Source organism: Panicum hallii, chromosome 7, assembly GCF_002211085.1.
Source record: "Panicum hallii strain FIL2 chromosome 7, PHallii_v3.1, whole genome shotgun sequence".
Taxonomy (NCBI): Eukaryota; Viridiplantae; Streptophyta; class Magnoliopsida; order Poales; family Poaceae; genus Panicum; species Panicum hallii.
In genome coordinates, this window is record NC_038048.1 from 45,059,219 (window position 1) to 45,082,829 (window position 23,611).

General features: G+C 48.6%; 2 protein-coding genes across 2 annotated transcripts; both read left to right on the plus strand.

The window, feature by feature from the left end:
• Positions 1-1,462: 1,462 nt before the first annotated feature.
• On the plus strand, positions 1,463-6,298 carry LOC112899660 (diacylglycerol kinase 5-like). Its single transcript, XM_025968223.1, has 13 exons — positions 1,463-1,658; positions 2,716-2,938; positions 3,027-3,149; positions 3,234-3,362; positions 3,748-3,833; positions 4,035-4,158; positions 4,275-4,323; positions 4,602-4,684; positions 4,812-4,879; positions 5,057-5,134; positions 5,252-5,339; positions 5,434-5,550; positions 5,624-6,298. The coding sequence occupies exons 2-13, from the start codon at positions 2,717-2,719 to the stop codon at positions 5,951-5,953; spliced, it is 1,497 nt and encodes a 498-aa protein (XP_025824008.1). The 5' UTR covers positions 1,463-1,658; position 2,716; the 3' UTR covers positions 5,954-6,298.
• Positions 6,299-7,363: 1,065 nt separating this feature from the next.
• LOC112901634 lies at positions 7,364-7,885 on the plus strand. Its single transcript, XM_025970587.1, has one exon. It carries the CDS (start codon positions 7,449-7,451, stop codon positions 7,716-7,718), a length of 270 nt encoding a protein of 89 aa, XP_025826372.1. The 5' UTR covers positions 7,364-7,448; the 3' UTR covers positions 7,719-7,885.
• Positions 7,886-23,611: the final 15,726 nt, after the last annotated feature.

Genomic DNA, 23,611 nt, shown 5'->3' on the forward strand with positions numbered 1-23,611 from the left:
GTCACTTACGGTTACGGTTACGTCTTGAGCAACGACCAAGGCGCTCTTTTGGCGCAGCTTCGATGGATTCGGCTTTAGCTACCGTAGCAGTGCTGTGGCGAGATAAAGCTAAAGCTGGTTTTACCTTTTTCCTAGTTCAATTCAAACTTTAATTTGCGTTCTGCTTTCCTGCTACAGTGCAAAACAGTCTAGCCATTTACTGTAGCACGAAGCAGAAGCCGGTACCAAAGGGCCCAAACTATCCACCGCTGCCATGGCGACCAGGACTGATTGGTCGCTGCGTCTGCAACTGGCAACTGGGAGCTGGTTTTCCGTCACGTTTTTGCTTCTAGACAGTCGATGCCCGGTGGCAGACCGCTGACGCTGGACTCGGATTTATACGGGCCTGCGCCAACCGGGGTAGTGGCAGCGGGCGCCGGTGCCGCCTTCTAGTTGAGCTTCATCTCATGCATCATCTGGAGTAGTTGTGGACTGCCAGTACTTAACACGGTTGAACGGATACAGAAAATGGTTACATGACCTAGCCCCCTTGTTTGCGATTAGTCATCGAGAGCTGGGTCACCAAGTTTTCAAGGAAAAACTCAAGTAGTATTTTTATGGAATACTAGTCAAGGTACACGTTGGATCTACATAAGCTTAGCATCCCGTTTGCAATCTCATGGTTTGAAAACTACAAGCTGGTACCGTTAAACGTTATATGAACTGCATAAGAGCCATTAGATTTACCTTTGCTCAATGCTACGGCAATATAATTTCTGAAATCAGGTTTGGATCTAGATGGACAATTGTATACTTGGAATCAATCAAAACAGGGGTTAGATTCACACATGCTTCACACATTAACACCACCAGTAGTCATACAACTTTTGTTCTAGGTTCTGTAGCATGTGTAGCCAATTCCTTTGCTATACATGCAATATTTTTCCATTTTGTGCGGATGCTATATTTGAGATCAACCTTGTACCTCTTTCTTGGCAGGAATTTCCGTGGAAATGGGTTCGCCTACCTGAAATTCATGCATGCCAAACTAACCCATATACAGCGTATTGACTTTAACTCGTACTCCCTTTGTCCTAGAAAACAAGTCATTCTATGATTCAAAATTTATCATAGAAAGCAAGTCACTTTATCTAAGTGCATGTACATGTAAGAATCAACTATCGCTAAATATGGGTAACAAATAAAGCAAACGTAATCATTTTATTTAATCTGTCCTAAAATTTTTTAGAATGACTTATATTTTAGGACGGAGAGAGTACTAGTTTAAAAAAATATTAATAACTATGGTAAGTCAACCTCCCGCAAAAAGAGCTTTGGGTAAGTTAACCCGCACACAGGAAAAATAAAGCGGGGAAAAGAAAAGTCAGAACGCTAAGGTAATACTGCCATCACATGATAGTGCCTGCCAAGGCTTAAGTGCCAATGGATGGCATGGACAATAATGCCGAGCACCGTGGAAGGAACGCTGGCAATTCGAACGGGGGTCGCTTTCTTTCTCCGTTGCTTCCTCGTCGTCCTCCCCTCGCCACCATCTCCCCCTCCCTATTAATAATCCTCTCAGGCTCTCGGCGGGACCAAAAACCACCGAATTCTTGTCCTCAAGGAGCCCAATCCACACGGGAGCACGCGGGGGACGCCCCCAATTCTTGAGGTCGCAGGTAAAGTCCATGGAACCGAACACCTCTGCGCTCTCTATCTCTCTCGTCTCATGGGGATCTTGCGGCCATTGATTCTCGCCTGGAGATTTCTTGTTCTGGGGCACCGTATTTGAACTATGATCTGCTTTTCTTCTAGTCGGAATTCGGTCTTGCACTGCAAGATCCCGATCCATGCCTGCTTCCGCTGGTTGGTTCCTGCTCTGCTCTAACCTCCCATGCGGTGGTGATTACATGGGCGACGTGCCCGAGAAGCGTGCTTCCCTTCCATGGACCGGGGCCTTTTTTTGCATAGTTGAGTTGCGCTCAATTTCAGTCTGATGCGATTAGTTTTGTTCCCCATTGTGGGAACAATGGCATTGTTTTGTTTTAACAGGAAAAACTGGTGGCATTGTGATTCGGCCATTTGGGAATTTTGTACTTCCAGCAACTTTTTGGAAGAAATTAAGATTCTTCTTCTGAGAAAGAATCATTTTTTTTACAATAATGAGAAAGAATCAATAGGTTCCTGTCTTTATTCGCAGAAGGCACCTTTACTGAATGTGGTCATCTTTTATCCTGCTTTATGTTTCTTGTTACATGATACCAACACAGTAACACGCATAGAATGTGAATTGTGCCGACCCTGAATTGAAAGATGACAGCTTCAGAGGAAATATAATTAGGACATGCATATATACGGATATACCATGATGTTAGATTGTTAATGCTGCTCCCTGTGGTCTTGATTATGGCATAATTGCAATAAATTGTTATATTCCTTGTTCCGTTCCAGTATTTTTCTTGTAGCCAATTCTTAGATTCCCTACTGTAATCAAGGATACTGCATCAGGATTCCTATAAACTGTGGATTGCATGCTTTTATTTGAGAATTGGTGAGATACTGTAAATAAGTAATGGGGATTCTTATGGTGAAATCACTTAATTTTAGATTTAAGAGCACTTTTTACCTTGCTGCGCCTTGTAATTTCTCTCCTCTTCTCCTGCTTCCTCCTTGCATAGTGTAAGGTTAAGAAGTGGGGAAAATCAACCATAATCACTAATGCAGAAGATTTTACAGGATGGATCTACATAGAAATGGAACTAATGGTTCCTGCTCCAGCCCATGCGGGCCACTGACAGACTACTACATCCCAGATTACATACTGAAACCGGACTCTGAACAAATCATTCTTGACAATGCGCCATGTTGTCCTGTGGTAGTCTTCATCAATTCTAGAAGTGGTGGTCAACTGGGAAGCAGTCTGATCAAAACATACCGTGAACTTCTCAATGAAGCACAGGTAAAGAGGCTAGCAGTTTGGAAAACCTGTAATATGAATGTACTTTGAATCATGTTCTCATTATTAGATCCACTCAAATTTTTCATAGGTTTTTGATCTCTCAGAAGAGGCTCCTGATAAGGTTCTGCACAGATTATACTGCAACTTTGAAAAGCTCAAGTCTAATGGTGACCTTCTTGCTATTCAAATTCAAAAGAGCTTGAGACTAATTGTGAGTAACCTACTTCTGAATTTATGCACCCAAAAAGAATTTCTGTTTGGATGTCCTTTTATTAACAAAGGAACTTTGAAACAGGTTGCTGGTGGTGATGGCACAGCAAGTTGGCTGCTTGGAGTAGTTAGTGACCTTAAGCTTTCGCATCCACCTCCTGTTGCTACTGTGCCTCTAGGAACTGGAAACAACCTACCTTTCTCATTTGGATGGGTATGTTAATGGCGTTTTTTTATTTTGAACATACAGATTCTCTAATGTGTGATGAATACCTCTGTGTTTTGTGTGTCTGAAAAAATTATGTTTTTTTGTGCAAATTAAGGAATATGCAAGTTAAATTTCTTGTTTGACTCTTTGACATTTACAATAAAACCATAAAAGTTAGTAACAAGAAATGTACACTTTTTATGAATGCTTTCTGTAACTTCTTTTTAAAGAAGACTGTTGTGCCTGAGCATCAGTGCCTGTTAAATATAAATTAGTATAATGTTGTTCCTATGCGATTTTGCTAGTTCCATGGCCATGTTCTTTAGGAATTATGCTTCTATAGCAAGTTTTACTTTTTTTGAAAACATATTTAATTTTAATTTGACTGCAGGGAAAAAAGAATCCAGCTACTGATCAAGCGGCAGTGAAATCATTCCTGGCCCAAGTAAAAGGAGCAAGGGAAATGAATATTGATAGGTATTATCTTGCTTACAAGAATTAAAGATAATATTTTCATGTGACACTATGTCAGCTCTTTCCTCTATCTCATCCGTTGAAGTATTTTATGCTTTTTTTTCCTATTGTTGTTCCACTCATCTTACAGCGAGATTTGAACATGTCCTTCTCTCTAGCATAGGAAAGAAAACACTCCAATTAGCTTGTATTTTTCTGTTTCAGTTGGCATATCATCATGAGGATGCGAATTCCACAGGATGGCCCATGTGATCCTATTGCTCCCTTAGATCTTCCACATTCATTGCATGCATTCCACCGTGTATCAGACTGCGACTCTCTCAATGTGGTAAGAATTCAGATGCAATCTTTTTTCTGTTACTTCGGTAAAAGCAGCCATTGATAATCACTCTCTAGTTTTAAGTGGCATATATAGACCAGCATCTTATTTATTTGCTTTTTCAGGAGGGTTACCACACATTCCGTGGAGGATTCTGGAATTATTTTAGCATGGGTAAGAGTTCCTTCTGTTCCGAGACAACCACCACCTACCACTTTGAACCATAAACTTTTTCAAGAATTTTTCATTGTGCATGGTACCTTACAATACGGTAGATGCAAACTTTCACCATTGCTACTCAGGAACTATGTATCAGAACTTAAGTATCAGGGAATTGTGATGCCCCAGTGCCGAATCATAGGCCGTTTATCTAGTAGATCATTAAGTATATCTTGATTCGAATATTGGAAAAGGTTAATAACCATGACCATCATAATCTAAACATACTGCAGGAATGGATGCACAAGTATCTTATGAATTCCACTCTGAAAGGAAGAGAAATCCAGAGAAGTTCAAAAACCAGCTAACAAATCAGGTATATTTGCCTTTTACTTTTGTTTAAAGACAACTTTTTTTTTTCATTTCCTTGATGGTTTATTCAGATTTGCAAGCGCCATCCGCTTGGTGTATAATGGTTCATATAATGCATTTCTTCGATGCAGGGTACATATGCTAAGCTTGGACTTAAACAAGGATGGTTTGCTGCTTCTTTAACCCATCCTTCCTCAAGGTACTTTGTCACCAATGCAGCTATAATGCTTCTGATCATGATCATATTACTATACTTTCTTTTCGCTAGCAGAATGTTCCGTGTAGTATCGAACTATGGATGACACTAGTTCTGTCTGTATATGGAACTCTGCACATCGACTTTAAGTGTCTCTGTATTCCTTGACCTCACTTTCAGGAACATTGCCCAACTTGCAAAGGTGAAGATCATGAAAAGACCTGGTGGCCAGTGGGAAGAGCTTATGATTCCTCGCAGGTAAATAATGCCTTAACCTTTGCACTGTCAGCAGTATCACTTTAAAGTTAAGTTTCTACCTCTGAAATCCCTTCTGCTTCCCATGATGATTGACGAACTCTGTCCCTCTTCTTTCAGCATTCGATCAATTATCTGCCTCAACCTGCCAAGTTTCTCGGGAGGATTTAACCCTTGGGGCACGCCTGGCACGAGGAAAGTACAAGACGTGAGTTGCCCTTCTTGAAACCTTTTACCAATTTGTTGTTGTGCTGATGACCCACTACGGAAAGATATTCATAAGTTTTCATGGCATTATGCAGAGAGACCTGACTGCACCATATGTTGATGATGGCCTTATTGAGGTTGTTGGTTTCCGTGATGCCTGGCACGGGCTCGTCTTGCTGGCACCTAATGGACATGGAACCCGGCTAGCGCAGGTGAAGTACTCTGCTCTGTCGAGTATCAACGTCTGGTACAGTGCAAACATTGCTGACTTCGTTTTACTTTCAGGCCCACCGAATCCGTTTCGAGTTTCACAAAGGAGCCGCCGAGCACACATTCATGAGGATCGACGGGGAGCCATGGAAGCAGCCTCTCCCCAAGGAGGACGACACCGTAGTCGTTGAGATCTCGCACCTTCGCCAGGTGGCCATGCTGGCCAATGACCCGTGCAAGTCGAAGAGCGTCAACGACCCCTCCTCGCCGTCGTGCCACAGCCACGACGACGACGACAGTAACAGCCTGGAGGACGAGGACGAGTGGGAGGACGGCAGGAAGAAGTTCGGTGCGGCGGCCACCTTCAAGATCCCCGACGAGGTGGAAATCGCTCATCTTAGCTAGAGCGCGTCCTGCTGCTTCTCCGTTCGTGCTGTGTTGCCATTGCTGTTTGAAAGTTCAGAAGCCATTTCAGAATGAATGTTCACTGCTGCTGTTAGTGCTACTGCGCCCTTTCTTCGCTTTGTGAAGTCCAGATTTCAGAAGCTAACAACTGCTGTTGGCGATACTGCTTATTACGCTGCCTATTATCCTGTAAATCTCAAGTTTAACGGAGGTGGAAGGGGATCGATACATGTACATGGGCAATTGAATTAGGGTTAGAAACTCAACAGATTTGAGGCCTCCCATTTGTCAGACAGATGGCTGGACTATCCCTTATGTTAATTAATTTTTATTGTTGTTTTGCTATCCGCTGTTCTTGACTATATGTGGTAATTAAAAGGGTACCTTCCATTCAGATAATCACATCCAAAGACTAAACAGTTGCTAATCACTCTGTCACTTGAGCGATTCGTTGGGTCATGTTAAACCAGACATGACTTGCATAATCACACCTGCACTGCACCACGTGTGCGCAACGTATACCGCTCAACAGAAAAATTCTATTGAGTCTTCCCTGGCACAGTACGCCCCATCCTAAAATATAAGAGATTTTGAGTATGTTCTAGTGAAAACTGTTTTAAGTTTTCGACCGAGTTAAAAGAACAACAATATTTACAGTATCAAATTTGAATTATGACAAGTTTGGCATGCCTATCAAGCAGCAATGAAGGTTAATTTAGGTCCATAACTTTGATTACCAAAATGAAGAGTTGTACACCATAAAAATTCTTCAAGTGACACTCACAGGCGATTATAAACTTTGTTTCTACTGAAAAATGTAGGGAAAAGTCTATGAGTCTAATATTTTTTATAATATTAAGAAACAGAAACAAAAGATGTTTATGTACAAGAAAAACTAGAAAAAAAAAACTTCGACGTGCTACACGCAATGCAATAGCTCAAACTCTTCTCCTTGCACTGCAATCACATATTCACATGTGTCCCTCTGCTTCTCGTCCTGAATAACGAAAAACCTCATCAGTTGTGGAAAATAAAGAGCATATTTTTTTTCTTAAAAAGAACGCGCAAGAATAAAGGAAACAGAGGGCACGGCATAGGCTGATACCGTGTTCGGTCAGAAATATCGTTTGCTCGTACCTCCGAAAGCAATAGATAGTTCGTAATCCATCGGAGCCACGGCAGGCAGAACGCGTCGCGGCCGACGTCACACGTGACGTGGATAGGATAAGCGACGGCAAACGCCGGCCGGCTTCTGGAGTGCTCTGTTCCCGCAGCGAACGCCCGCTGCTTCAGACAAACCACGCTCCGCGCGCGCCCACCAGAAACACAAGAGACAAGCAGGCGCCGCCTTCCTCCCCATCACCGCTTCCTTCCACGGCAGTATAAAGCACCCGCGCTCTCTTCGCGCTCCACCTCAATCAATCCACAAAGCCAACCAAGAAGAAAAAGGCAAGAAGCGTTTCGTTTCGTGTGGGAAGAGGAGAAGAGCAAGGCGATGAGCTTGAGGTACATGAGCCGGGTGGGCGCGCGGGCGGCGCAGGCGGTGCGGGAGAGCACCGGCAGGTCCGTCAAGGACAAGGCGCAGTCGGCCTCGTCGTCGGCGTCGATGGCGAGGAGCGGCAGGGCGGCCGGGGCGTCGGTGGACTCAGGCAGGGTGAGCGCCGCGGCGGCGGCGAGGAGGAAGGCGGAGGAGGAGAAGCGGCGGCGGGCGGAGCAGGCGCTGCGCACCGTCATGTTCCTCTCCGTCTGGGGGCCCAACACCTAGAAGTAGCAGAGCATCTCACTCTTGTGTGTGATAGTTTCAGGGTGTCTTGCAATGCCTAGCGTTGTGCACGTTTCTGTTTAAGTTGAAGGGAAAAAAATGTAAATGATCTATATGTGGACACATCGATACTTCGATTCTTGGAAAAGCTGGTTTATTGTTGATTTCAAGATGCATTCATTCCATGTGGATGCGTACCCATTCTCTTTCGAATCTGTTTGCGCACATCCCATTCTAGCACCGCGTCGGCCTGTTCCCTCGACCTGCTGTCAGCTGTGCGTGGGCTTCAGCCTTCTGTTCATGGCAAAATTCCTGTATAACTGACATTATAAACTAAGCAATTCTTCAGATGACAACCCTTGAGGTTGCGTGCAATCCTCTGCCGACAGGAACCACTCTTGTAAATGCCCAAAATCAGGGCCTCAACTCTGAACTCTGAATTTGCAATTTGCAGTCTGAAAATTTTCTGAAGCAGGTCACCCATGCTTTCCACTTTCAGTTCTGAACTCATAATTTGCAATTTGCAGTCTGAAAAACTTTTGATGCAGGTCACCCATGGTCTTCACCTTGAGTTCAGTGAGGCAGTTCTTGTACCTTCACTTCCATTTTCAGTTCGCCCCCGCTCCCGTCAGAGGTGAGCAGCAGGATCTTTTTTTCCACGATGGCTTCTGTTGTTGGAGGCCAGCTTGAGCAGCAACGAGGAACGACCTGACTTGGAAGAACGCGCAGGGAGCAAAACTGCAGAACAGGTTGAAGGCATGGATCAGAATCAGATGGGGCACAGCAGCGCCGCCATGGTAACGAGGGATGCACACGATGCTTGCCTACTTGTTGCTTCCTAATTCTCGTCCATGCCTCCATGGTGGCATCAAGGCGGGGTGGCTGGCTCCGGTGAGCAGGCAGTGGTTCGGTGACGAGGAATCGAGGAGACAGCAGCGCCCGTGAGGCCTACGCAGTCGGTTCCGGCGCGGCTGACGGGCGCGTTATCTCAAGGAAGGCGGCGTGGGATGCAGGGGGCGCGGGGCGTCGATGGTCGCCGCCCGCCACCGGCAGCGCGGCCTCGTCGGCCGTCATGTCTCTGGCGGATGAGATTTTGCAGAAAACACCGAATAGTATTTTTCATAAAGCCCCCGATTCGGATCGTGATTAATAATCGCTATCCAAACTAGAATTTTAAATACAAAATACCGATCCAATATTTTATAAAAATCCCTAACTCGGATCGCGACTATTAATTTCGATCCGATATTTTTCAGTAGCACCCATGATTTGGATAGGTATTTTGCATAAAAGACCTCTTCCTCCTCCGTTTAGCTTTTCGTCCTCCCCTCCGACGATCCGGCTGGCGGTTGCCCTGCGTCGATGGCCGCCTCACCTCCCGTCCAGGGGAAGCGCAAGTTCCCTCCCACCCTCCCTCCAAATCCTAGCTCCGGCTCCTCCCCGCTTCTGCTCCAAAGGAGATCCCCGGCTCCGATGTCACGAGTCGCCGATCTGCCGCCATCGTTGGGTCAACGGGGGCGCGCGAAACGACACAGCGCCTTCGATTATTTGCGGTGCGCCAGCGACGTACGGCCGGTGGTGACGGTGCGGGAGCCTCAGCACACTCGTGCCGCATGAGGTGCTCGCGTGGTTGGCCCTGGAGAGCGATGCCAGTTCTGTGTTGAGGATTTCCTGCCGCTCAGCCGTTTGAGGAGCCGCCGTTCCCGTCGCCGCAGCGCCACCGCGCCTGCTGCCTCAAACTCACAACCCGCGGCGGTCTTAGCAGCATCCGATAGTACATCATGTCCATCGATGCTGAACCTCGCTGGCGTTCTGGATTCAGTAGATTGTGTCGCTGAATGAGAGACACAGCAGGGTGTTCTCTGGTACCAGCTGAACCACCATGCCGAAGAACGATAAGCTCACAGCTATGCACGCTGTTTCATGTGCAGATCTAAGCTTTTTCGCTAAGCTACAAGAACGGTAAAGCTTCGCAAATGGTCAACTTGTGGTGTCAGCTCTGAAATTGCAGGTTGCCAAAAAAATAAAATTTACTGAAGCAGGTGACCCATGCATCACGCATAGAGCTTGAGCACCCTACAATTAGAAGTTCATCGCTACTGTGACAATTTTACATCGAGTGATCTTATACAGACACGTCTCTGACTCGGCTCAAGTTCGTGATGACTGACGAGAAACTGGACAGCAAGAACGCAGCCTAATTGGGTCCCCAGCACACGAGGTGCATCACGTTCTCGGCCTTCTGCGCTTTCCTCCTCCTCAACTTCTCCACCGCGACCGCCTTCTCCACGGGCACGCTGCTCCGGCCGCCGCCGACTCCCTGCGGCCGCTGTGCCGCTGGTGCCGTCCCCGGCTTCACGCCGCCAGCCATCGTCCTAGGCGCCGCCGGTTGCCTGGCCCGCACGGCATGCGCCGCTCGCAGGACCACCCTGCTCGCGTACCTTAGGCTCATCGACGCTGGCTGCCGAAGCTCTGAATCTCGCCGCTGTTCTGAATCTGGTGGATTTTTACTGCGCTGGCGATGGAAGACGGCGCACGCAGGCTGTATATAAGCGACGCGAGGGGGAGCACGGCGCCGTTCAGTTCAGTTCCGAAACCGTCAGGGTGATCGAGCGGCGGCCGGGCACGCGGTTTCCGTCCATGATTTTCTTTTCCGGTGTGCGCAAATATGTGGGAGCGTCGGCGCGCCGCAGGTCCGTGGACAACACTGATGCTTCATCGAAAAAATAAGAGTTTTAGTTTTTAATTAATTCGAAGATAAATTATGATCATGATGAAAATTGTGTACAGAAAATAAATATATGTAAACATGTTGAATAAGTGATTTAAGATAAAATATTGCGGCAGCAAGATCAATCTAACGAGATCATGCTAGGTACGAAAGATACAGTTAGGGATAGAAAACCATAGCTCTCTAGGCTGATCGGAATAACCGGGTAAAGAAGACGACGGCGACGATCAGCACCTCCGCGAGCCTGACGACGCCGAGTTGCGCCCCACTGACGAGAAGGAAGACGAGCCGTGGCGATGAAGACGTAGAGGACGACGATGTGGAAGCGTTCGAGCAGTCGCGCAGAGCGCTTCCCAAAAATCTTATTCACCCTCTCCCAATGCAGGATCGCTGAGGACGAGGTTCCGGAGACCTGCTCTCCCAATCGCCGGTGCACGCTATCGGTGTTTTACCGGCTGCCCACCGAGGGATATGCCCAAGGTGGTAAGTTTTAGGTGAGGAGACGCCGAGATCAGGAACTCGAAGGTACAAGAAATACAAAACTTGGACAGATTCGGGCCGCGAGGTGCGTAATACCCTACATCCTGTATGGTAGTTTGTATTGTCTTGGGTGTAGAATGATCTAATGATCTTGTTTTAAGAGGGTCCCTGTCCCCCTCCGGGAGGTCAGGGTTACAAGAATCCTAACCGATACTAGCCAAAAAATCATACCAGAATCTATTTTGAGTAGATTCCCTCTGTACCGACTAGTTTTATCTCCTACTCATACGGGATAAATAAGAGATAAACGAGATGAATAAGAGATACGATGAACTTAGTCTCTTAAACCTGTTTAAACTACGTTATGTACACAGTCCCGTGGCCCCGGGTCTGACAAGCTTCTGAGCTCTTCGTAGCTGAGTACTGCAGGCTTATCTAGTACTTTTCGAAGTAGTCTTCGGCTTCTTTGAAGCTCCGTCTTGAAGTCATTTTTCGAGTACTCACTTGTCTGCATCGAAGCTATGAGGTGCTCATACCCCAAATTATATTCTTGATATGGTGTGCGATTGAAAAATCGCACTCCATATGGAGTTGCCCCCGAGCCTTAGGTTGAATCGGAGAATCAGGCTGAGGGTTGCATTAGTCTTGAATCTTCCTTACTTACTTTTTCAAATAAATTTGAAAAAATAAGTAGTCGATGCCACGTATCCCGCAGCCTCGAGCTTCGAATTCAAATCTCTCAAGTTTGGAAATAAGGATCCAAAAGTCGTGACATGCAGTGTAAAAATGTCCATATGGTAAAGAACTGGTGTGATGGCACAAATGATGAAAGTTAGATCCGGAATTCGAAAAATCCCTTTTTTAGGACAATTAACCTCGAAAAAATGATTAATTGAATATTTTATCTAAACAATCCATCAAATGACCCCTCAACTTCCAAATATTCCTTCAAAACAGTAAAACTGCACCCAACCGCTGGTTATTTAACCCCGCGGTAACATTGAGTAAGAATTATGCTTCCAATCTGCAATTTACCAAGAGCCGCCAAAATCCCCCAAACAGAACCGCGCTCCGCCTTCATCCTCTTGAAGAACCCCAATCCTCCCAAATCTCCCCGCCTCTCTCCCCGCAGCCCCCGAACAACTCGTGGTGAGCGGATCCAGAGATGGCGCCCAAGAAATCGGAGAAGGATGGGAAGAAGAAGGAGACGCAGCCGCCATCCGGGGAGTGGACACACAGTAAGTGCTCTCTCAACGATCTTAATAGGCTTGTTTCCGAGGGGTTGCTCCAAGACAAGAATCTTGTCAATTGGCGCCCCTCATTCCGCGACCCTTTCCCATAGAAAATGTTGACGAAATCGTCACATTTTACCATTTTGCCGAACAGGGTCTGGCCCTTCCCTCTTGCTCTTTTTTCCGTGGCCTTCTTTACTATTACAAGCTTGAGCTCCATCACCTCAACCCGAACTCCATTTGCCACATTTCCATCTTTATTCACTTTTGCGAAGCATTTCTCAGAATTGAACCCCACTGGGATTTTTTCCGCTTCCTCTTCCGAGTCAAACCACAACACACCTCGAAAAATCCATCTGTTGTAGGGGGCGCTGGCATCCAACTGAGACAACAAGCCGGCGATAAGTACCTATCGTACAAATTCTCCTCCAACATTCCCGGGTGAAAAAATCATTAGTTTTATATCCAAAATCATGCCCCCCAACTCTTAGAGAAATCAAATAGTCCATCTGTTGTGAGGCCGGAGTGGAATATTGAGCTTCCCAGGGGGGATATGGATCAAGTTGAGGAATTGCTAGACACCATAGCAGCTCATAAGCTGATGGGAGTGACCGGCGCGTCCGTTATGTTCTCCTTCAAACGCCGAGTCCAGCCAATCCAACAACGCCACAGACTTGGATTTGAGTACACGGGCGCTGAAGATCCGTCTCGCATGTGCGCAGAGGAGCTGTCAGACGACGCCGCACTCCTCCGAGTCAAGCGGGTGCTGTTGGACGTGAACGCCGTCCCCTACATCCCAGGATTATTTTCGGCGCGAAGTCCTCCAAGACCGGTGAGTATTCGACTACTTTTTGTTGGAAACAAACTCTGCTCTGCCGCTATTAACTGAAAACCTTCTGCAGGAGCACACAGAGTTGTACCGGAGCTACCTGCCGCAACCCGACATCTCTTAGCCGGACCACCTCCTTCCCAGCGCTGCAGCCGAAGCCAAGAGGGCTCAAGTAGCCGAGGCTCTGCCCGGCAGCGAGTCTACAGAAGGCGGAAGCCCCTTGGCGGAGAAGGAAGCCGAGGGGGAGGCAAGTAGAGGCAACTCCCCCGGACCATCCGTGGAGTTGACCGATACTCTGCCTTCAGTCCCGGAGGGTCGCCGGGTTGTGCGCAAACGCAAAGCGCAAGAAGTCGAGTTCACCAGGTATGAATATGCTGACTTGTTGTCATACATCAATATTGTTGCATGCTGACATTTTCCATTTGCAGTCCTCCCGCTTCCCCACCCAGGCCCGAGCTCCAAGAAATGGGAACAGATCCCGCAGCTTCTGCGACTATTACCGTTGCCGTGGCGGGCACCGCGCCGTCAGCTTCTGCTCTTTTCGACTTGTATGATAACTGAATCTGCTTTATTAGGTCTGCAAGTGCCGCTCCACGCAAGTCGAAACCAGCCACAGCTACCCCAGCCCCCGAGCCATCAGCCCCAGGGGAATCCGAGCCCAAGGAGCCAGCCCCCGAGGCAGACACGACACTGCCCGACCTGCCGCCTCCCGAGCCCCAACAAGGCAAAGCCAGAGCTGGTGGCGAGGAACAAGTCGAGGCCCCTGACGCCGCTCCTGCAGATGGCACAGGTAAATGTCTGACCGCCCACGGCTAGCTGCTTAGACCCCAGGCATTATATACTGAATGCATCATGACTTGCAGGTGCCCAGCAGCCACCTTCTGAAGAAGCCGTTGCAGGTGCCCAGCAGCCACCTTCTGAAGAAGCCACAGGGACCTCAAGGAGTCCCGAAGATCTGTTGATGACCGAGCCCAGGTACCAGAACTTCATTGCCACAGATCTGGTGGATTACCCAATGCTGACGGCTAATAACATCAAAACCTTCAAGAAGGCTTACAAGGAGTTGTATGATTTTGCCATGGTAAGGCGTGATTACTCTTTTGCTTACATACGTTGTCAAATTGTTTGTCTGACTCTCCCCTTTTATGCAGAACGTGATCACGCACTCATAGAAGAAATCCGAGAAGTTGAAAGCAGTCGTGAGTGGTCACTAGGAGCTTGCTGCCAGGGAGAAGCGCATATCCGTAGAGCAAACGAAAAACTGCTATCTTCAGAGAGAGCTTGACATGCTGAAGCAAGAGCGGACTCGAGAGACATGACTCCTCAAGAACGACCTGCGTAATCTCGAGAAAGCCAACTCCGAGCTCCAAGAACAACTCGAGGAACAGAAGATGGCACACCAGGAGTAGCTCAAAGAGCAGAAGAAAGCGCACCAAGGTAAGCCCTTTCTGCCCTCGAGTACTTTCACTTAACAATTTATCTTGGATTCTGAAAAAAACCTTCACCGCAGAACTGAGGAAAATCTTAACGTATAAAGAAGAGCTGCTTACTGACGTGAAGAATATGCTGTATTGCTGTACAGATGACGTCGAGAGGCTGCAGAAGATGGTCGCCGATACTGAACAATAGTTCACCGACTGCTTTCAGCAGATTAAGACGCTGGGCGAGAAGAAGGGGCGGCGGGAAAAGGAACTGAAGATTCTCAGGGGGCCGCCCAGACGCTTGTGGATATGGTGGATCCACCAGAAGAAGGCGAATCAGGCGAGCAGCCCTTGCTGGAGCGACTTCTCGGAGCGTCGGAAAGAGTCATCAAGTTCCTCACGGAAGCCCCGGTCGCGTGTGTCAGCCATGCCCTTGCATTTGTAAAATCCTTTTGGCCAGAAGCTCTACTGGGAATGTTCGCGCAGGGAGTGGTTGCGGAATGCACTGAAGAACAATTCAAAACGTACCTCCAAGAAGCCCAACCTGTAGCAGAATAAATAATACAAAGTGTGCTGCAAGAATAAGATGTAAAAAATAAGTACTCATTGCCCTGTATATATTTTTATTTGGTATCTCTACTTGTGTATGCCTTAGCAGAATTGTCATCCAGATTTAAAGGCAAAGTAGTAGACACTGCCCCGAGTGCAACGATCCTGGAAGCAGTCATAGTAGCTCCGAGTAGGAACCCAACCAACAAGTTAGCCATAACCCGATCGAGCAGGTCTAACCTATTTAAGAAAGAACGCGAGCATCGTCGCGAGATTGCCGTGCTTATGGAAAAGAAAATGAAACTACCCCGAGTGCAACGACTCTAGGCGTAGTCGAATTCGCTCCTCATGAGCGCGTCCAACAAGTAAAGTATGAACCAATCGAACGGATCGAATTTTGTTGGGAATAAACGTGAGCATCGTCGTGAGACTGCCGTGCTTATGGTAAAGAAAACAAAACTACCCCGAGTGCAACGACTCTGGGCGTAGTCGAATTCGCTCCTCATGCGAGCCCATCCAACAAACTGGGTATAAACCAGTCGAACGGATCGAATTAGTTGGAATAAATGCGATCATCGTCGCAAGCGATCATCCAAGGTCGCGGCGAAAGTCGATTCGTATAAAGCATGAATGGAGCCGAAGCCTCCGTCGAAACTCATAGCATGAAGTCGATAAAGCATGAACGTGGCCGTAGCCTCCGTTACTGCTTATGACAAGAAGTCGATAAGACATGAACGTGGCCGTAGCCTCCATTATAACTCATGACAAGAAGTCAATTTATAAAACATGAACGTGGCCGGAGCCTCCGTTTGTTAACAGAAAAATTTACATTCCGAATCTTGTGACACGTAGCCTCCAAATTGATTCGAAAGAGAGAAGGGCCGCCCAGGCGCCCGGAGAACAGCTAGTCCCGCATGCCTCCTTATGGGTAAAACTTGCGCAGGTTCTGAATGTTCCAAGAGTTCGGGACATCTTGGCCTTCGGAGTATTGTAGTCGATACGACCCCGGTCTTGTAACCTGCTTGACGACGAACGGACCTTACCACCTTGAGTTAAGCTTGTGTAAACCGGACTCGTCTTGGATGCAGCGTAGGACCAGATCCCCTATATTGAACGATTGTTCCCTCATGTTGCGATCGTGATAACGCCAGATCCCCTGGAGATATCGGGCTGACTGAACAAGAGCGGTGCAGCGAGCTTCTTCGGCAGAATCAAGCTCTAACTGCCTTGCCTTGTCCGTCTCGCCTTCGTTGTACATTTCCACCCGAGGGGATTTCCATATGATGTCGGCCGGCAAGATAACTTCAGAACCATATACGAGGAAGAATGGTGTTTGTCCTGTGGCTTTGGACGGCTGAGTCCGGAGCCCCCAGATGACATGTGGCAACTCGTATATCCACTTACCTCCTTTCTTGCTGTTTTCATCATAGAGTATTTTCTTGAGGCCGTCAATTATCATGCCGTTCGCCCTCTCGACTTGACCATTGGCCCTTAGCTGCGCAACAGAGACGTACTTAACCTCAATGCACGCATTTTAACATAACTCACGGAACTGGTTGGCCATGAAGTTTGATCTCAAGTCCGTGATAATGGTATTCGGGAAGCCGAAGCGATGCAAGATATCGGAGATGAAATAAATAACTCGATCTGGTGTGAGCTTCGCTGTCGGCTTGTACTCAATCCACTTGGTAAACTTGTCGATGGCTACCAATACATGGGTGAAACCGCCTGGCGCCGTTGTGAAGGGCCCAATCATATCGAGGCTCCAGCAAGCAAACGGCCAGGATGGCGGTATGGTGATGAGACTGTGGGCTGAGACATGAGACTGTTTGCCGAAGAATTGGCAGTTTTGGCATCTCCGCACGAGATTCTCAGCATCGGATACTGCGGTGGGCCACCAGAAACCAGTCCTGCATGCTTTCCCCACCAGCATTCTTGAAGCTGCGTGGTTGCCGCAAACACTCTTATGTATCTCCCGCAGTATGTCATAGCCATCTTTTTTCGTGACACACTACATGAGCACCCCTGATCATGAGCCACGCCAGTAGAGCTTGCTGTCGACTAGGACGAAACCCTTCTGGCATCTATCCCCGCTGGAAGTTTTTGATCCCGGATGAAGTAGATATAAGCCTCTCTCGAGTCCTCTCCAAGCATCATAACCTCCCGATCAGGCTGTTGAAGGCCATCATCAGTGGTTACCTGAGGCAAGGACTTAATAGATGGCTGTTTCAGCTCCTGGACGAAAACTCCTGCTGGAACCTGTGCACGGGTGGATCCTAGCTTGGACAGTATATCCGCACCAACGTTATACTCCCGTACCACATGATGAACCTCCAGGCCGGAAAATTTATTTTTCAGCTCGCGCACTTCTTGTACATAAGCGTCCATCGTCTCCTTGTTGCAGTCCCACTCTTTGTTAACTTGCTGAATGATGAGGAGAGAATCGCCATATACAAGTAGTCGCTTGATCCTTAGTGATATCGCCAAACGTAGCCCGTGAAGCAAGGCTTCATACTCGGCTTCATTATTGGATACCTCCCAAAGGATCTGCAGGACATACTTCAACTGTTCGTCCCGTGGAGAAATAAACAGGACTCCAGCGCCGCCGCCGTCGAGATTAAGAGATCCATCGAAGTACATGGTCCAATGCTCTAGCTTGTCGACTGGAGTTGGAAGTTGATTCTCTCTCCACTCAGCCATAAAATCGACTAGAGCTTGAGACTTGATTGCAGTGCGTGGTTTGAAGTCGATTGACAAAGCCCCCAGTTCCACTGCCCACTTTGATATACACCCCGTGGCATCTTGATTATGAAGAATACCCGTCAAAAGAAAATCCGTAATCACAGTAATCTTGTGCTCGTTGAAATAATAGCGCAACTTTCTTGATGCAATCAGAATTGCATATAGAAGTTTCTGAACTGCCGGGTATCGTATCTTGGATTCGGAGAGTACCTCACTGACGAAATATATAGGCCTCTGCACTCCAAATGCATGGCCTTCTTCGCCTCGCTCGACTATAATAGCACTGCTGACAACATGAGTTGTTGCCGCGATGTAGAGTAGCAGATCTTCCCCCGGCAATGGTGCTGTAAGGACCGGCGGAGACTGAAGGTGATGTTTCAGATCTTGCAAGGCCCGCTCGGCCTCTTCCATCCATTGGAACTTATCTTCACATTTCAGTAGTTTGAAAAAGGGTAGTTCTCTCTCCCCGAGTCGGGAGATGAACCTGTTCAAGGCTGCCATACATCCTGTTAGCTTCGGCACATCTTTGATTATGGCCGGAGCCTCCATATCAGTGATGGCCGTGATCTTCACAGGATTGGCTTCAATTCCCCGGTTGCTGATGATGAACCTGAGCAATTTCACTGATGGTACTCCGAAAATGCATTTAGTTGGGTTGAGCTTCCACCGAAATCTGCGCAGGCTGCTGAATGTTTCTTCCAAGTCTGCAATCAAGTCGTCGGAATTCCTGGTCTTGATGACCACGTCATCCACGTAGGCTTCGACGTTCCGATGCAGCTGATCAGCAAAGCACATCTGGATCGCGCGCTGATAGGTTGCTCCTGCGTTTTTCAATCCGAAGGACGTAGTTTTGTAAGCATTTGTCCCGTACGGGGTGATGAACACGGTCTTGATTTGATCTTCCTCCTTGAGTGCAATCTGGTGATATCCTGAGTAACAATCGAGGAAGCAGAGGTGAACGCAATCGGCTGTCGAGTCGACGACTTGATCAATGCGCGGTAGCCCGTAGTGATCCTTCGGGCAATGCTTGTTGAGATCGGTGTAATCAACGCACATCCTCCATTCATTATTCTTTTTCTTTATAAGGATGGGTTTAGCTACCCACTCTGGGTTGATTATTTCTTTAATGAATTCAGCCGCGAGGAGTTTAGCTATTTCCCGTTTAATTGCCTCACGCTTGTCGTGAGCAAACCTTCGCAGGCGTTACTTTTTTGGCACAGCCTGTGGGTGTACATTTAGACTATGCTCGATCAGTTCCCTAGGCACCCATGGCATGTCCGCTGGTTTCCACACGAATATGTCTCGTTTAGCCTGAAGAAAACTGACAAGCGCGAGTTCCTATTTCTCACCTAAGCCCGAGCCGATGACGGCGGTCTTAGATGAGTCACCCTCCTGGAGCTGGATCGACTTGAGAGCCACGTCGTCAGTCGATTGGATGCTCGACTTGCTGGCCTTTCTCGAAGGGATCTCCAGCCCAGACTGGGAGAGCTGCTGCGCGGCCACGAGTACTTCCCCTGAAGCATCTGGCACACGAGTAGTCGAAGCATACTAGATCGCTTCCTGATTGCAATCATACGACTTCTTCAAGTCGCCTCGGAGAGTGAGAACTCCACTTAGTCCTGACATCTTGAGAAGCAGATAAACATAATGTAGCGCTGCCATGAATTTGGCGAGTGCCGGACGGTCCAATATGGCATGATAAGAAGATTCGAAGTTAGCCACTTCAAATTTAATGAACTCGGTGCGGTAGTTCTCCCTCGTGCCGAAGGTGACTGGAAGAACTACCGTACCAAGTGGGTGCACCGCGTTACCTGGGACGATGCCATAGAAAGGGGATTTGCTCGGAACCAGCATGTCCGTGAAATCCAGACCCATCTTCCTCAGAGTGCTGGCGAAGATGAGGTTGAGACCACTCCCACCATCGATGAGCACCTTAGTGAGCCTGACTTCTGCCACCACTGGATCCAGGACCAGGGGGAACTTACCGGGCTCCGAGAAGCTCATCCACTGATCGTCGCGGGAGAACGAGATGGGAACTTCCGACCAACGGAGTGGTCGTGGTACGCCGACTCGATGAACATGATCTTCCGGAGAAGCAGCTTCTGGTCCCGCTTCGAACCGAAGTTTCCATCCCCCTCGAATATGACGTTGACGGTCTTCGAAGCATCCTGGAACTTCAGGTTGCACCCTTGGTCCCCTTGGTCGTCATCTTCGGGTTCTTTGACCATGGGCTTCTTGTTCTTCTTGCCACCACCGGAGTTGCTGAATGTCCTCCGGAGGTGGTAACAGTCAATGGCCGCGTGATTGGCACCTGGATGCCACGGGTATTTCTTCTGCAGGAGCTTCTCGAACTCCTCCTGCGTCGTCGACTTCTTGCCTCGTGAAGGACAGTCCACAGCTGCGATGAGATCATCTGGCCCGCGTTTTCAGGGTGAACCCGAATAGTCCCGCTGGCTTTTATCGCTGCAGTTTTTATTTGGACGCCTCAGATTGCTATCTTGGCGCCGCGGGAACCGCTCCCGCATCTTCTCCTCTTGTTCGGACCAGTCGTGCATCATGTCACGAAAGCCCGCAACAGTTTTTAGCCTGTTCCACCCGAAGTCTCTGTAGATGTCTGGATCGGTGATGCCGTTGTAGAAGCAGTCAATAATGTCTTCCTCCGAGATGTTCGCAATGGTATCGTGAACGTCGAAGAAACGATGTGTGTAAGACCGCAGGAGCTCGTTACATTCCTGTTTACACTGAGCAAGATCGTGACGAGTACCTATGCGAGCGATCGCCTCCTGAAAGTTGTCGATGAAGACCTTCTTGAGCCACTCCCATGAGTCAATCGAGTTGTTGCTGAGGCTCTCCAGCCACGTGAGCGACGCAGGGTCCAAAGCCATCGGGAAGTAGACGACCTTGGTGATGTTGGAGCCCCCTGCGACTTCAATAGCCGTGGAGTAGCAACGTAGCCATTGCTGGGGAGCTTGCTTGCCATCGTACTTGGTGATGCCGATCGGCTTGAAGCCCTCAGGGTACTTGTAGCTGCTGAACCGTGCGGACAAAGCTGGGAAACGGTGGTTGCAGTCAGTACCTTCGGTCTCGACTTCCTCGCGAATCCTACACCTGGAGTCGATCACGGACCGCGCATTGCGGCCTTCATTGATGTGCTGGCGCAGGTCTTCTGGAGGAGGCCGGTGATTGTCCTATCGCGGGTTACCCCCTGGAGGTGGCTGCTACCTCCCGCCAGGGGCCTGGCTCCCACGAGCGTTGTCGTTGTTGTGGCTGGGCTGAGGTCGAGGATGACCGCCGGCCGTTCGGCTGTGAGCCTGGCTTCGGCTCTCGCCCACGCGCTCCTCCCTGACGGTAGACTCCGGGTTTCGCTTATCCAGCTGGATCCAGGCCCTATGCGCGTAAAGAAGTGCTTGATACACATTCGGATCATTACTGCGCTCGAGTATGGCCGTAACCCTGGCGATGTTGGCCACCGGAGTCATGAAGCCCCGTTCGCTTACGGCGGCGAATTCAGGGTCAAGCTCGCGATGCATAGATCGCCTGCGCTCGTTGACCCTCCTCCGCCGGATTGTGCGGGCTCTGTTCCTGGCTCTCCGTGCCTCACGATCGGCGTCGTTTTCGTCGCCGGCGTTGGCTATGACCTCATCTTCAGATACAACATCGAATTCGGCTATGGGGAAATCGCCATCGTCCTCGCCTTCTTCCGCCATCAGCACCTGGCGAGAGGCGAGCTCATCAAAGCTCGCGTCGACTAGTCAGTCAAATCCTCCGCCGCGGTGGCTAACGGCCTGCCTTCCTGGAAAGGCAAAGGCTCGAGGTGTGCCACAAGTCGATCCTCAGCTTCGAGTAGATCAGAAAGGCTCATGCCTTCCCAATGCACGAAGCGCCCCTCCAGAGTGGAGGTGATCATCAGACTGTTGGCACCGAAACAAACCGAAGCCCCCCAACGTGCGGTGGCTTCTGGCTTCTAGAGAAGAGAATCCAAGTCCTCCTCCAATATGGAGAAGGACTCGGAGCTGTTGGCCTCCTAATGATCATTGGCCAAATCGCGTTGATCGAGTCGTGATCGGTTACCCGAGTTCTTAGATTGGAACGAGTCCAACCCGAGGAAGGTTGTCACAGCGCCTGATGAAGTCGTGCCGGAAGTAGACTCCACCTTGGTCTTTACGGCAGATGCATGGTTTGACAGGTCGTCGAGATCATCAACGAACTTGCCAAAATTGCTGCTGGGACCCGCCGCGGAAGTTTTTGGCTCCATGTCGATGAGGAACCGACGAAAACTGCCGGCATCATCTGCGATGCAAACCCACGAGCCAAAAACAAATATCGTGCCCTAAGAGGGAACTGACCTGGTGAACTGAAATGATGCTATCGAGTTCACCGGTGGATCTTCGATGCGCTTCCCTACCTGGCGCACCAGCTGTCGGTGTTTTACCGGCTGCCCACCGAGGGATATGTCTAAGGTGGTAAGTTTTAGGTGAGAAGACACTGAGATCAGGAACTCGAAGGTGTAAGGAACACAAAATTTGGATAGGTTCGGGCCGCGAGGTGCATAATACCCTACGTCCTGTATGGTGATCTGTATTGCCTTGGGTGTAGAATGATCTGATGATCTTATTTTGAGAGGGTCCCTATCCCCCGTATATATCCGGGAGGCCAGGGTTACAAGAATCCTAACCGATATTAGCCAAGAAATCGTACTAGAACATATCTCGAGTAGATTCCCTCTATACCGACTAGTTTTATCTCCTACTCATACGGGATAAATAAGAGATAAACGAGATGAATAAGAGATAAGACGGACTTAGTCACTTAAACCTGTTTAAACTACGTTATGTACACAGTCCCGTGGCATTGGGTCTGACACACGCCGACGAACGGGATGAAGCAGCGTACGCGGCGGCGCAGCAGGCAGGTCGAGGCGTGTTATGCGTCTTCATAGGAAGGAACCGCTAGAGCTTTTGGCATCTCAAAAACCAAGTCGGTTACGAGTCTCAAAAATTCCGCGCGTGAAATCCGTAACAGATTCAAAGTCGCAAAACAAATCTGCAAAAGGAAGCTGCGTTCCCACAAGGATTGGACCGGATTTTGGCGGACCATTCACGCGCACGTCGCGTGCGTGCGCCCTTCGCCCGAAGCCCGTGCCCGGCCAGGCGAGACGAGCAGAGAGCATCCAACTATTTAAATTGGATTTCCTCCGCCTCCACTAGTAAGGTGGAACTAATTTGTTGCCATACACCTTTGCACTAATGGAATTTTAAGATTTTATTAGAATCATTTGGATTTACATGATGAGACCTTGCACCGTTGGACCCAAATATTCCAACAATGCTCCCGTCAGCGACCGGGGATCTTGAGGGGCTAGTGGCTCGTGCAATTTGCCAAGTGAGAACAAAGCGAGCGAAATGGTGCTCGGTGCGTGCAGACAACTTGTGATGGATGCAGCCGGCGGGGGGAGGATGCCAGGGGAGATGGACGGGGTGGGTTTGAGTTGGGGGCCTGTCAGTTTCAGGGTTATCATGTTGATCAAAGTCTGATGTCTGCTAGCTTTGCTTCTTTCTGCCGCTTGCAGGTTTTGAACTTTGAAGCACACAGGTAAAGGAATGTGGTGGGTGGGGTGGACGGGGACTTTTCAGTTATCCTGTGAAATTTTCAGCCAATGAGAGACTGGAGCTGACTAGAGATGGATTAGAACAAAGTGGTGCACTGTCACAGTACCAGTGAACATAGTTGCAGACCATATTGCCCCTTCCCCTTTTTCTCGCTGGATATAACCACAAGCACTTCAAAATGCTAAATTAAATTTGCAGCTTTCAAATTGGGACGCAGCTTTCAAGGCCCAAAATTAAATTTGCATTGAGAAATTATAGATTTTGTTTTGGATAAACTGTACTTCTAAAATCAGCATTTGAAAC